The 14,546-nt window shown below is 40.2% G+C and overlaps 2 protein-coding genes across 2 annotated transcripts; one reads left to right on the top strand and one right to left on the bottom strand.

The window, feature by feature from the left end:
• Positions 1–7,784: 7,784 nt before the first annotated feature.
• On the top strand, positions 7,785–10,688 carry LOC117140293 (tetratricopeptide repeat protein 27). Its single transcript, XM_033303130.1, has 4 exons — positions 7,785–8,089; positions 8,150–8,520; positions 8,575–9,077; positions 9,144–10,688. The coding sequence occupies exons 1-4, from the start codon at positions 8,026–8,028 to the stop codon at positions 10,600–10,602; spliced, it is 2,397 nt and encodes a 798-aa protein (XP_033159021.1). The 5' UTR covers positions 7,785–8,025; the 3' UTR covers positions 10,603–10,688.
• A 4-nt stretch (positions 10,689–10,692) lies between these two features.
• On the bottom strand, positions 10,693–12,249 carry LOC117140294 (WD repeat-containing protein 92). Its single transcript, XM_033303131.1, has 2 exons — positions 11,856–12,249; positions 10,693–11,799 (listed from the first exon to the last, which is right to left on the bottom strand). The coding sequence occupies exons 1-2, from the start codon at positions 12,128–12,130 to the stop codon at positions 10,947–10,949; spliced, it is 1,128 nt and encodes a 375-aa protein (XP_033159022.1). The 5' UTR covers positions 12,131–12,249; the 3' UTR covers positions 10,693–10,946.
• Between the last annotated feature and the right edge of the window lie 2,297 nt (positions 12,250–14,546).

The raw sequence follows: 14,546 nt of genomic DNA, 5'->3' as shown, positions 1-14,546 counted from the left end.
GCAGCGGTCACTTATAATTATTACTTGAGTGTGAGCCAGTTTTTACTTCAGAAGCTTTTTGCAGGTTCGCAAATTTATCGACGTTCTGTCTGGCACGGCAACCACTGCGCACACAGATACTCACACCCACAGACGCACAATTAGACTCGCAGGCACAGACACACACACGCACACACACCTATCGACAAACGTCCGTCTCACAAAAAAAAGGAATGAAAAAACGTAACCTTGATCTTGGCAATGTGATAACCTAACCTTGAACAGTGTATTTGATTTTTGTTGTCTCTGGCTTTGCTTTGTGTTTGCTTTTTGTTCACTTTTTGCTTTTTCTTTTTCTTTTGTATACATTTTAATGCCTTTTTACTGTCTGGCTGCTGGATTTTATTTTAGAATCTGCTCTTTACCCAGCGCTGTCTGCACTTTCAATTAAGCCCCCCGTAGAACACGCCACCACCCCCAGCAGCGCCCACTTCCCTTTGGCGCCAAGAAGCCAAAGAGCGAGAAGGGGCAGGAGAAAAGATCAGCTCAGCAGCTACAGCGATTAACGATAAGCGACAGCTGCTGGTCAAGCGTTTTCGGCTTCCGCTTTGCAACGACTTTGGAAAAATAAATAAAACAAAGCCCGGCTCGAAGCAGATACAAAAACTACTCACCGCCATCCAAGTTCAGCTCATTAATTAAAAGCACGAGCGAGCCCCCAGCGCTGATTATTCAGATCTTTTATTTTATGAGTCGTTGTGATTGGAAACGACCCTCTCACTCCGACACCATATCGCTGTCTCTATCTGCCGCACGTTGGCGCCGTGATGAACGGGCTTAAATGGCCTAATCTGCGGATTCTGCGATCTTGTGGCATCTGATCTGGAAAATGTCAAGTTCGCATCTCGAAAAGTATGAGCAATGCCCGTGAGTCGTGACCAAATGGTTTCAAATATTTTAGTCATAAAAGAATGAATATTGAAATCACAGAACGAGGGGTATTCATTATTATTAAATAATTTATATAATGTTAGACAAACCAATAAATAATAATAAACTTTCTATTACATTTAACACGCTGTACCCCAAGGTATTTTATATCTTATCATGATAAGAACTCAGTGACAAGAAGTAAACTTGGAATGTCAAAATATTTTTTTCACTTTGCGATCTTAAAATTTTGAAGTTCAGTGCATTACTTCTCCCCCAAAATGCTGCCCACATTTTGCTTTCTTTCAGCTTTCATTGCCCCCACTTATCGTTCGCTTTCGACATTCTGTCAGACTGGCCCATAATCAGTTTGATTTTATTTCAGTTCAGTTCGCTTATTCATTGTACTCTGGCTGGCTTATTTTTCTGATTGTCATGGGGCGTCCTTGACCTTGGCCATAAACCCGAATTTTGAGCTTCACTTTGTTCCCTATTTGCTTCTTTCTTTTCAAAGCTGTTTTCGAGGCGGTTTTGTACGCGAGTTTCTGTTTGGGGACTGCTGTTTGCTAAATTATCGCTTATTATTCAGTGTGGCATTTGTTGATTTTAATTTTGTTAATTAGATAAATAGAAATGTGTTGTTTGGTACCGGGCCGGGGGACTTTCCATGCTGACCTTCACCTTGCTGTTATTTGCTAATATTTTGCCAAATAAATCAGTTTGCCCATAAAATTCTAAGTAAATAAGCTACGAGGCAAAAACAAACGACGCCAAGTAATTCAGTAAGTGAAAATAAAATTGGAAAATAAACATACAGATGCACAACGCAGCTGAATCCAAAGTTCGAGTACATTTCATGGAAAAAATTATATTAAAAATTCCGTCTGACTCTGATTTCAATGCACTTTTTTTTTGCTTTTTATTATATGTATATTTTTATATATTTATATACTTTGTGATTTTATAAGGTACCGAGTTACTCCAGACAATAACAAAACAAAGCGGGGCGTCCTTGAAAACGCAACAGGCCGCTAAACTCAAAAACGCCAGCGGCGACGCAAATAACTCAAAATGCACAGGGAATAAGCAGTAGGGACATTGCCCAGAAAGAGACAGCAGGATTGGAGCAATAGAGACGGGTAGACGTCAACGGAGCGAGAGCGGTAGATCTGACGTAGCTTGCATATGATTCAGCTGGAATGCAGAAAGCGCACATATTAATATGCAGTTCCATTTCCAGTAATTATATGGAATACAATGCAAATTTATTAACCATCTATAGGAACCCTTTTTTGCACCCATTTCATTGACAATGCCTTCGAATGCCATGCAAATCGCGGCCGTGTAACCCTTGAATTTGAACTAATTGCATATTGCACCAGTCGCACTCATACCCTTTAGCCCTTAACCAAAGGCTTGGGATTTATAGACTAAAGAGAAAGCTAAGCCTAAAAAAATGCATATTCAATTTTATTACCGAAAAGAAAATGTAAAAGACCTTAACATTTCATTTTAAAAATGATTATTTCTTGGTACTTGAATAAGTTTCTATTGAAAAATGTTAAAGTTAGTATCTGTAGTATTTGTAATGAAAAGTGTAATCTCTAACTGATTTACACGGTATTTCAGATACCTTCCTGTAATTGTTGCTTTCGTTCCATTTCATTTCATTTTATTTACATTCGTTGCGATAAAATTGTGCTTGCGGTGGGTTCAAGGATTTTCCGCTCAAACGCTAGAAATCGTTGATCAGCACTGAAAGCTCCAATTAATCGATTTAATATCGAACATATATGAGTGTACATATCATACATACATAATGTACAATCAGATTTACCACAAGGCAGCTTGTGTTTTTATTTCAACATTAATTAGACCACTCACGCAAACAACACGACACGTGTGCACCTTAAATTGATTAAAACAACAAATAGATTTTAATTCAAAAAGTTCTTATGATGAACGACTTTTGACGCGCGCGTAAAGTCGAACATGGAAAATAGAACAAGTGGCCGAGAAACAGGAACGAAGCGATTCCGGCAAAAAGCCATAAAAACCGTATAGCAACCGGTATTAATAAGCAATAATTGCTCAAGGTCGACATGAGCATTCTGCCTTAGAATAACACAAAAAAAAAACAAGCTTCGAAGGGGAAAGAGTTTTACTAGCAGGTGAATATCTAGATATACGTATTATGACACGAAATGAGATTGCATTCTGCAAGTGTGAAATTCACAATAAATACAAATACAGCGAAAATGCCATTAAAACAGTTAATGGGAAATTGTGCTTAGGTAATTTGCCAGCGTTGTACTGCAATGGGATTCACAGGGCTGAAATGCGTAATCCATTCTGACTAAACCTTAGGTCGCAAATGGGATAATCGGGGAAGTAATCAGTACTGTACAAGTGTATACAATGTAGAACGCACATGTTTAGTGTTGGGAAGGTATTACTAACCGGATAACTAATATGATCAATTAATATAATTTTATTTTATCTTTTCAGCGCAAATGCCAACACCAATATATCTAAATACAATGGTAACAGAGAAATGTTATCCATTAAGCCAGTAAATGGTTCAAATTCGTTCCTAAGAATTCCAAACAAATTTGTCACAATCACTGTGTACGAGTATGTATATATCACACTCCCCAGTTTTATCTGCAAATTATAAATTTTATAAACGTCACATGGTATTTTCATAGCTTGCAAGATACAATTTTTGATTCTATGCGACTATTAATTTCATACTTCCCCGACTGTGCTTCGCTCATCATTTTGTTATGATGCTCAAATATTTTCCTGTAGTCAGCCCCTTTTAGCCAATTGCGCATTAAGCCCGTGGTGTTTCTATTTCAACGCTCCCATCCCGAGAACAAAAACTATTTTCAAAGATCTCCTCTGTCACTCAAGTCGCTACAATGTTGTTATCCGTTCAGCGATTGTGGTTCTGGGCAATGGATGTGGATGTCCAAGTATGATCAAATTTTGGCGCTGCCTTTTTTGCTTGGCAGTCGTTATTTGATCGCAACCAGAAACGAGTAGCCGCTGCGAGTGTGAGTGGGCGGGGCGGTGAGGAGGTGGTTTTAGGAGGCGGTGGAGGGGAGGCTGCTCAAGGTCGCCGCGTCTTCGAGCTGCTCGCGCTGAATAATTAAGTGCGAAATAAATTAATTTCGGTAGAACTTTTTAGCACGCGTTGTGTGGCATTTTAGTCACAGGCAGCACACAGCGAAAAATGAAAATTTATCAAGCAGTTTAGCCGTCTCGAATGGCAAACAAGAAATTATAGCTCCTAATAGACGGGCAAGGTCAAATCAAAGCATGACTCAAGGCCAAATGTGCGTGGGCAGACGATTGAGTTAGCTGAATGTTTGCTGTTGTTATGAGTTTTCCGATGGATTGAAGGTACAGAAAAGTCCATAGTCTGGTGTCTCGACTATCAGATACCCATTTCTTTGCTAGACGGGAATTATTTCCAAATTATTTTGAAATATATTTAGAAGTTGGTAAATAAGACCCAACACCCAACATTTACTTTCCAAGATCTTGAGGTTTATACAGACAGACAGTGATTCTGAAATATATATTTTCCTCAGGATAAATTACTTATTTGATCATTTCCTAACAAAATCAATAACTAATAACTTCTAATAGCCGAAAATTGACTTTTTGCCAAACACTCTTGTGCCATTTTCAACACAAAAGATAACTAAACTGCAAAGTGCAGCAGTTAAAAATGCAATTATTTACATCAAGCGAAAGCTACAACGAAATGGGAAACGCTGGAATGCAGTAAATAATTTCTTCGTCAAAACCTAATTGGGCATTTAACAAATTTTATGAGTATTTAAAAAGTAAAAATTTTAATAAATTTAGCACAAACTATTGACCCCAAAGCCAGCCTTTTGAGTCCGCCTTTGGGCGAATGGGGCACACAGTTTCGTGAAAGTTGCGGCGCGAAAGTGAAAACTGATTTGAGGCTGAAAATGTTGCGCCGGCGCCGGAGACATGGAAACCCACTGACATCGATTCCGCGGATGAATGAAACGAGGGGGGAGAAAATCAGAGAATAAAGCTGGCGCACAAATCGAGTAGCCAAATGTTTGAGCAACTGGGGCTGGCTTTTATGTCACAGCAATTAAATTATTTCAGGCGAGCGCTGGGCAACAAGTAAAAATGAACGCTTAAACAAATTATATTTATTTGCATTTATTTGCCATAACAAAGGCACACAAATACACGTCTGAAAAAAAAGGAAAATACGAATATATTGAAACAAAACCCGAACGACCTTGAATGGCTGGGCTGCAAGCAAAACAGGCAAATAGAAACATTAAAAAGTCTAAAACAAAATAAGAAAATATAAATTAAGCGAAATGCAATTAAGCCCACCAAAACAGATATAAATAAATATAAATAGAGTTGGAGACAGCGAACAAATGTTTTGAGCTTAGAACTTCAATTTATTTATGTGGACCAGTTAAACAATAAAAAACTAAAGGATTATTTATTTCTAGAGGGGTTGCAAATGTTCTTTTGTTTTGAACAGAAACTTTGTTTGAAGAATTATTAAAAATCCTAAATGCAAAAATGAATACATTTATAATTTATATAAATTTATATACATATAATATACATATAATAGAGTTCTTCTAGATTTTATAAAATTTCTAAATAAATTAATTGTGAAATCTTATACTTTTGTCAGTTCAGTTTAAATGTATGTATAAAGCATCTAATGTATATGTATTATTCTTCTTAATTTTGTTTAAAAAAAAACAAAAAAATAACCCCATTAGTGTCTGCTTTTTAATAACCCAATTGATTCATTGGATTTCATTCACTATTGTTATGAATTAGACTTTAGTCATTTGCGTATCTGCAGTGAATGTTTGCATCTGTATTTTTTGTACCTGTGTGAGGGCATTTGTATCTGCATTATTCATGACTGACGTGCAACTTGCAGCCTAGCAACTCGACATGGAGATAAAAACAAAAAAATAAAACCGAACTGCCCGTTTTGGGTCATGATGACGTCCACTTGGAAGCCGCGTGCCGGCTTCAATTCACCGGATTCGATTCGAGTGCATTTGAATGCGATGTGCACTTGGCCATGCAAGGCAGGCGTGCAAGAGAGTGCACTGCCATAAAGAGGGAGAGAGCGGAATAATCGCGCCAAAATGGCAAAATCTTTTATGCTGACTACTAAGCCAAGCTCAGCAGAAAACTTTAAACTCAAAGAGTTACTACATTTAAAAAGAGTATTATTTTATAGAAGAGAAATAAAAGCTTTTTCTCTTTTGATTGTGTGGTGGAATTCAAATTTTAAAAAATTTAAGAGATACATGGAAGGAAGCCGTTAAAAAAGCTTATGTCTTTAAGTTTTAAACTTAAATGGTAGACCTGTTGAGAGTAAAAAAATAAATTTAAATAATTTAAATAAAATGCTTTGAAAATGTTTATAGGAATATATAAGTCTAGAACTTTCTTAAGTTTAATAATAAAAGCGAAATATAATTTGAATAGTATGAAATTATAAAATCAGGAACTAATTGACGCAGGTTAGAAACTAATTAAACATATGGTAAATGTATCTTAATACATTTAGAGCTAGTTATACTTCAAAGATACAATGATCCACAACCAATCGATATTACTGTGAGCATTTGAAACTCAAAAATTTATCTTACATATAAAAAATTAATAACAAAGTGTAATCTACTTTGTAGAACTAATTAAAATTCCATCAAAATAATACAGCCGCATTAAAGACCAATTAGTTGGTAACGGGAAATACCATCCTTATCTGACCACCGGATTTGTTTGGCTATGGCAACCTTGAACTCAATCAGATTCCGTTCGACGATAAGTGTTCGCAGATAGACCCACACATCGCAATTAAATGGCACTGATACCCTTTATCGCATCTTGTGCTATTGGGTTTCGCCGGAATATACAAAGTATCTGCCAGATACGATTTCTTTTGTTTCTCCGCCGGCAACTGTACTGCGTTTTTGGGGGGGCTGTTCTCGATGCCAATGCTCCACCCGCACCACCAACCCCTCGGCAACTCAGCGCGTTCTCCGATAGCAACGGCAATCGACGACCTTGACCGTGAAATTTAAATTTAGAAGCTACGGCGGCGGCTAAGACGTAAAAAATAAAATACCACCAAGCTTTTCGAAGCTATCTTCGCCAGTGTATTAGTCATTGTGTGTTCTGGCAATTGCAGAAAAAGCTGCGCTCTATCAACGGTAATTCCCCTGCACTCCCCCAATAATAACAAAGATTCTTCGAAAATAAATTTGGCCATTTCACGAGTTTGCTTCATGTGACTTATGTAAATATTCAAGTGAAGCGGGCAGCTATTTTGAAAAGCAATTTAATGAAACATGAACTTGAGTACTGGCGCCGTCGCGACTTGGTCAATGATGTAAATCCGTCTAATTACGCAAAATTGAGTGCAGAACTAATCGGTGCGGGGCGAATTTAGCTATCGTAAGGCTAAAAATAATGTTTTTTTTTTAATTAGCTGATTGATGAATGAGTTTGAAATTACCGCCAAGACAAAGTGTTGGTTAGCTTTGTGCAGGTCATTTGGTATTTTTAATACTGACTGTTAATACTCTTGAAGAGTTCAAACTTCACTTGTTGAAATCGCACAAGATTTATTGCTAGTTTTTAGATTCTGCGTAATAGACATAATATAAATGCTACTATTCGACATAATATAGTCTTTCAAAGATGCCATAGACTTTTACGAATGATAGTAAAGGATTGGTTGTTAATAGAAACGATGTACTTCCCTTTAAATTTGCCGCCTTCAGTAGCGATATTTTGGATCAGCTGATTATTTGCGGAATATTCGGGAACTCCCATCACTAATAAACAATCTGCACGGTTTGAAAACATTCTAGAAACACGCTTTAAATGACTGTTAAGCAGTTAAATTAAGGTTGAATTCATTCAAGAAAAACAGTTAAAGTACCAACCAAGTATAGTTTCTCTTATAAAGTAGGATCTTTGCCTAAAATCAAGCCGGTATTCTTAAACACGTGAAGCACGTGGATTGTTTATCCAAGAAATACAACAATTCCATCAAAAGCTTTTATAATGGTTGCCGATATATTCAGTGAATATTATATATGCAATTTCAACGATAAGGTGGCAGTTGAAGGTAGAGTATAAAGGATCACAATAGTTTGCCTGTAATATCTAATACAAAAACTACCTATAGATTTGCCAGCGGATGAGACACTGCGTCAATTGTGGACCCGCCAGAAACTGTGGACAATAGATGATCTCCGGGAGATCCTTCAACGTTGGCAGGAGCAAGGCAAGCCAGATTCGAAAGATGATCCCACTTCACAACTCAAGGATTTCCTGCTGCTGATCTTCGCTTTTGTTCAAAACAATTTCACTGGGCCCTTTGACAAACTGGAAGAGTACCAACAAATCCATAGTGAACTAGAGCTGGCAAAACTCGACGCACTCGAGAAACTGAAGGCCAGTGGCGAGGAACTGAATCCAAATGTCAAATCTGTAGAACTACTACTGATTGCCAGGAAAATCCTTGAGGGACTTTCAGAAAACCAACCAGAATCAAAGGTTTGTTGGCTTTAGTGAAATGCAATGCTGTTTACTAATGAGCAATATACCTAGGTCCTGATTTGGTGGCGACTGCGACTGATCTGCCTGCATCAGCATGTCCTGGATGATTTGGCGGCCTCCCTGTATGAGCAGTTTAAATCAGCAGCTGGACATCTTCAGGCTCATTTCAGTCAGTTTGAGAGCAGGGAACTGCAATCCCTGCTGCTACTGGAGTTGGCCAATGGCTACCTGCAGTTTCATCGCTCTGAAATTGCCTCCCAAATACTGGATGAACTGTGCAAGCATCTCCAGGTGGAGCTGAAAGTTGAGGGTTTACTAGGAGTACGCACCAAATTCCAGCAGAAGGCCCTTCCACAGCTCTGCCTTAAGGTTGAGCAGCTAAGTGAGCAGCAGCCTCTGCCTTCAGCCGTCCAAACAAATGAGACCACCAAGTTGCCCAAACTACTTCTTTTGGAGGATGACACGAGACTGGAGCGAATACGCTTTGTGGAGCTGAAGGACAACGAAGTGATGACACTTCCCAGTGTGCTCCAAGCTTTGGTGCTGGCCAAAGTGTAAGAATGGCCAATAGTCCTTATTATTTCTTATACTAATTATACTAATTTCTTTCTTGTAAACAGAAAGCAATTGAAACGCTCAACGCCTAAGGATCGCCTGGCGGATGAGCAACTGGAGCCGTATACGCAAACCCTGCTCTACCAGGAACATGGTCCATTCCAAGTCCGGCAGTCAGCCCTTCTTCTAAACTGCCTTCAGGAGTCGAATCAAAGAAGGACAGTCGAACGCAGCTGGAAACAATGCGAGGAGTGTGTCAAGCTGCTTGACACCTCCGAGGAGGAGTTATCGCTGCGATCCCGACTCTCCTACGGTTTCGCCGCCCACTTGAGTCCCAAGTGGCAGGTGCAGCTGCAGCTTGTGGACTTGCTGCGATCCTTGGGTATGACCAAAACAGCTCTGGACATCTGTCTTCGCATACACGCCTGGCAGCAGGTGATCGAGTGCTACACGAGTCTGGAACTTCGTCACAAGGCAGCGGAGATCATCAGGCAGGAGTTAGAAAAGAAGCCAACGGCATTGCTGTACTGCCTCCTTGGCGATGCGATCGATGATCCTTCGTTCTACGAGCAGGCTTGGTTGTATTCCAAAAAGACAAGTGGAAAAGCTCAAGCCTATTGGGGCAACCACTTCTACAGGAGTGCGGATTATGCCCAGGCAATGGATCACTTCGAGATCTCGTTGGAGATCAACAACTTGCAGGAAGCGATTCTTTTGCGCTGTGGCTACTGCGCAATCCAACTGGAACGCTGGGAGCCGGCCGTTAAATATTATTTGGCTTACACCCACCTGGAACCCAATGGCTTCGAGTCCTGGAACAATCTAGCCAAGGCCTTGATTAAATTGGGTGACAAACAGCGGGCACATCGTGTTCTTGGTGAGGCCTTGAAGTGCAACTACAGCAACTGGAAGGTTTGGGAGAACTACATGCTGGTGTCAGTGGATACTTCCCACTGGGACGACGCCATGCGGGCTTACCAGCGCATGGCGGAGCTAAAGCAGCACTACCTCGATCAGGAAGTGCTCACCCGTATTGTTTACGGAGTTTCGAAGGAGGATCCCGCCGGCTCAAGTGCTTTGATCAAGAGACTCATAAAGCTGCTGGGACAGCAGAGCATTCAACATGGTAACGAGCCTCTTGTCTGGGAACTGGCCGCCTTGGTGGCCCAAACGCCACTGAAAAAGTCCGAGAAACTGGTGAAATCGTATCGTGCGTACACACCGAAGCATTTGGGCTGGGAAACAAAATCGGAGCACGCTTTAAAAGCACTGGATCTTTGCTTAGAGGTCTGCGATCTCTCAGTGGCGGCCATCACAGAGCATATTCAAGACGAAAGTGAGGTAATGATTACTTCTCAACTAAATTCTGCCAGATTGGCGGGCACATCTTGTCTGAATGCTTTGAAGAGGGCCATAAATGTGGATGTGCCGGCAGAACAGACTGCAAAAGTGGAGCAGCTAGAAAAGCGCATCGAAGACCTGACAAAAATTGTCCAGGAACGAATGAATGCGTCTCGATCTTAGTTATAAACATGAAAAGGCCTTTTTGTATAAGGTTTTATACTATTTTGTAATTGCATAACAAATAAAAAGATTCATTTTTTATTGTATGTATGTATTGTACATGAAATAGTTTATTGCTGATATATTTGTAAGCTAGTTTTGGTTTGTAATATAATTCAGGTCAAGCAGATTATCCGGTGTTTTTTGATTTTAAGAGCTATTGCGCATTAAGGATTTATTTTTATTGTCTCGCAATAGGTGCAATGAAAATCTATTCATAAAAATATAAATCTAAGCATTTACCCATGATCCAATATCACAAGTATGAGGCATTTGTTTAATAGGTTTCATTTGATGTCCACCATCTAAAAAGTGTTTAACTTGGTGGTAATTAAAACGCGCACGCTTTGATCGAATGCTCCACAGACGGCTAGGCCCAGTTTGTCCGGATGCCAGTCAAAGCAGTGAACCGGCTGAGAGCTCAAAGTGGCTGCACTAACCATGCTAAGGGCTCCAGCCACTCCCAACTTGTTCCCATCAGAGTCGTCAATGACCCTCCTGTCGGGATACTCGTACTGCCAAAGGCGAATGGAGCCAGTTCCGCCGCCCGTGAGAAAGAGATCCCGGTTCTGGGGCAGATGACGAACCACCCAAACGGTGGCTTTGGGTCCGCTAATAACGCCATTTGTCCCTACGCTGCGTCCGGCGTTGCGTTCCTCCACGTAACTAAACCCCTTGGTCGGATGTTGGGTTCTCATATCGAAGACAAGGAGACCGCCCTCCAAAGTGGTTACCGCTAGCTTGTTCATGGGAATGTCCCGGCGATCGAACTCCAGGCCACAGATACCATTCTTCATGGTGGCCTCCCAGCGTACGGAAAGGGTGCGCAAATCGAATAACTTCAGATCTCCATTATCATAGCCGGCGGCAACGATGCGCTCCTCGGCATTGTAGGTATTTCCAAAGGCCACGGCCCAGCAGTCCCGGCGGCCACTGCTGTTGTTAACGCCATCGCCCATTTGCGGCGGCGGCGACATGTCCACCACAGGGGCCTGCCCTTGACGTATATCCCAGACTTTAACGGCGCCGTCACGACTTCCAGTAACGATTTCCGGAGCACCACAGTCGATTTGAGTGCCTCCAATCGCGTCGATCGTGTTGATGATGCCGTTGTGGGCTTTTACGTTGTAAACCGGAAGGTCCGGCTGCTCCATATCGCTGCAAAAAACACATGTCAGAAAGGCTTCAAATGACTCAAGGGGGATTATGCCTACAGAACTTGCAGCCTGCCCTCGAAATCTCCAATGGCCATGTGGCGGTTCCTGAGCGAAGCTGCTCCGAAGGTGCCGCACTTGAAGGCCACCTTCTTCTCCACGGACTTCACTTTCACCAGCTTATCCTGGTTCAGTTCGTAGATGTCCATGATTCCGTGCCCGTTGGCCTTGGAGCCCAGAATCACGAACTTGGCCGAAAGGGGCACCCATTTCGTATCGTACACCGTGTAGTTCAGTGACTCGTGGAGGTGCTCGATCAGCTGGGGCTTGTCCATTCCGACGATCTATTTTTCTTTCTCACTTTATGCTAATATTCCAAAAACGGCCGGTGAAAAGCTAAGGATTTATCAAAAACAACTTGTTTTGTTGTCATGGCTACCTCTTCCTCTTTTTCAGTGTAGCCGTACACGCGCGCCTCAAATATACCAATCAGCTGATGGAAATATACCAAATCTAAGATAAGTTATAACATCTCCACTTAAATAAAATATTAAAAAATAACGTTTAACGCTTGTAAAAAGTATATGCCATTCCTATAGTTTACATTTTGTATTCATATTAACAAAACGTATGCTATTTACCAGAAAATGTGTGTATACGATAGTTAGACCGATAGATTAGGAGGCATCGGGAACAGCTGTTAATGGTAAGCTTAAAAAGCTTTCGCCACAATGTGAGTTGAAATACTTTTTTCTTCAGTTTTACTAGGTCAGTCGGACGCTGTTTTGCTTCCGTCGCGGATTTTCCAAACATTTGGTTTTTGGCGCGAGCATCTTTTTTTGGCGTTCGACCCCCCAATAGCAACAACAACAACTGCAGCAACAACTTCATATATAACGACAAAGAAATACTTTTACGTGTGTCGCAAGCGACGCTTTTCGGCATAAAAAAAAGAAGAGATACTAAACGTGCGAAGTTAAATAAGCGAAAATAAATATTATTGAAATAACAAAGCAGAGCTTACAGTGTTGGCTATTAATTTGCGGCCCTTTTAGCCGGTTTTATATAAGTGATAATCGTTTTGGCAGAACAAAAAGTCGCTAAAGAGTGCTCAAAGTTCAGCATATTTGCGATGCATGCGCCAGAAAAGTGTTAATCAATTTTTTATTGGCAACAAGTGATACAACAATAACAAAGGCGCTATCAAAAGTTGAAGGTGCCAACAAATCGAAAGCGGCAGTATAGACGACTACAAGAACAACAACAACAACAACAGCAACAGCTGTACTCGTTGGCAACCGAATTGAGTGCCAACAAAAATTAATGTAGTTTCCCAAAGGTAAAGGCCACAAAGAATCTTCCATTCTCGACATCTTTTCACATTCATTTGTATTGCCCAACATTTACTCACTTCCGCCGTTGCCTTTCGATTTCTCGTCAATTTGGGGACAATCACGTTAATTGCGTACTTTTCAGCTTTTTCATTGGCTTTATTGTTTCTGTGGGCCCTCTCTGTTGTTTTCGGTGCACTTGCACTTGACACACACTCATAGTGTATATATAGTATATAAGCGTTATAGTACATCATGTATATAGTATGTTTATGTCATTCTTCCGTTTTGGCGACTTTTTGCCAACCTGTCGCGTCGCCCGTTCGGAATACCCTATACTTATTGGGATTTGTTGATAAGCCCACCGCGCTGCGGAGAACAAATAGTGAATGGAAACTAATTGGTTTTTTGGTCTGAAAAAAAAATGTAAATATTATGCAACACACAAAGTGCACAATTGCAAAGGCAATTATTTCTCAAAAATTCCCCTTAATAGACGACTTGGTCTTTTTGTAAAAATTATTGGTTATGAACACAGAACCAGATTTAATACTTAAATACTTTCTATAATCTATAATTATATTTTCATTCTGGCAAATATTAAAATGTAGCCTTTTACTTTCCCACAATGAAGCGAATAAAACTTGTGAATTACTTATCAATCAATCGGTAATTTACACAGATTATTTTTAAACATTATCACCTATACGTGAGCTGTAAAGATTGCCTTGAGCTCAAGATTAAAACCACCTGTTTTGGATTTAGGATTGAAGTTTTCGCCGCTAATAGCACACAATAACTGCAATAAGAATCTATAGTAATAAATAGGGAAACTGAGGGATTAATGATAGCACTCATATTGTGCCGGGAAATATCACATATCGCGTGCCTATATTTAACTTGCATTTGCGGAAGTATACGCGCACACAGAAGCTTATATATGAATGAGATGTTTAAGCATATTATTTATTTTCACAACTAATGTGTTTTAAAAATCTCTGTATTTTTAATAAATTCATTCTGGAAATAAATATTACAGCACCGAGTTATCTCATCATTTTTGATCAATCAACGATGTTTCAATTGATTTCATTTGGTTTGTTTCCACTGCGTTGTCCGAAGTTCGTGCGTGCGCACAGTAGGGAAAATTGAAAATGTTGCAGCCCCAATTCTTCCCCTACTCCCCCCTCCCTCCGCCACACAGAAATAAATAAATGCCGCACAATCGAAATCTAAACAAAGACATATAAAAAATCTGCCAACTGCCGCACCAGCACTTCTACAGAAGCTAAACAAGGGAAACTCAAAGTCCAAACGATGAACATGAATGCAATTCATATCCAACGGAAGCTAAACATAATCAAGGGAAATGTGTAGCACTCATTGTTTGCAGTTCTGTGGTCAAATCGATGATGAAACT

Source organism: Drosophila mauritiana, chromosome 3L, assembly GCF_004382145.1.
Source record: "Drosophila mauritiana strain mau12 chromosome 3L, ASM438214v1, whole genome shotgun sequence".
Classification (NCBI taxonomy): domain Eukaryota; kingdom Metazoa; phylum Arthropoda; class Insecta; order Diptera; family Drosophilidae; genus Drosophila; species Drosophila mauritiana.
This window is presented reverse-complemented; position numbering and strand designations above follow the sequence as displayed.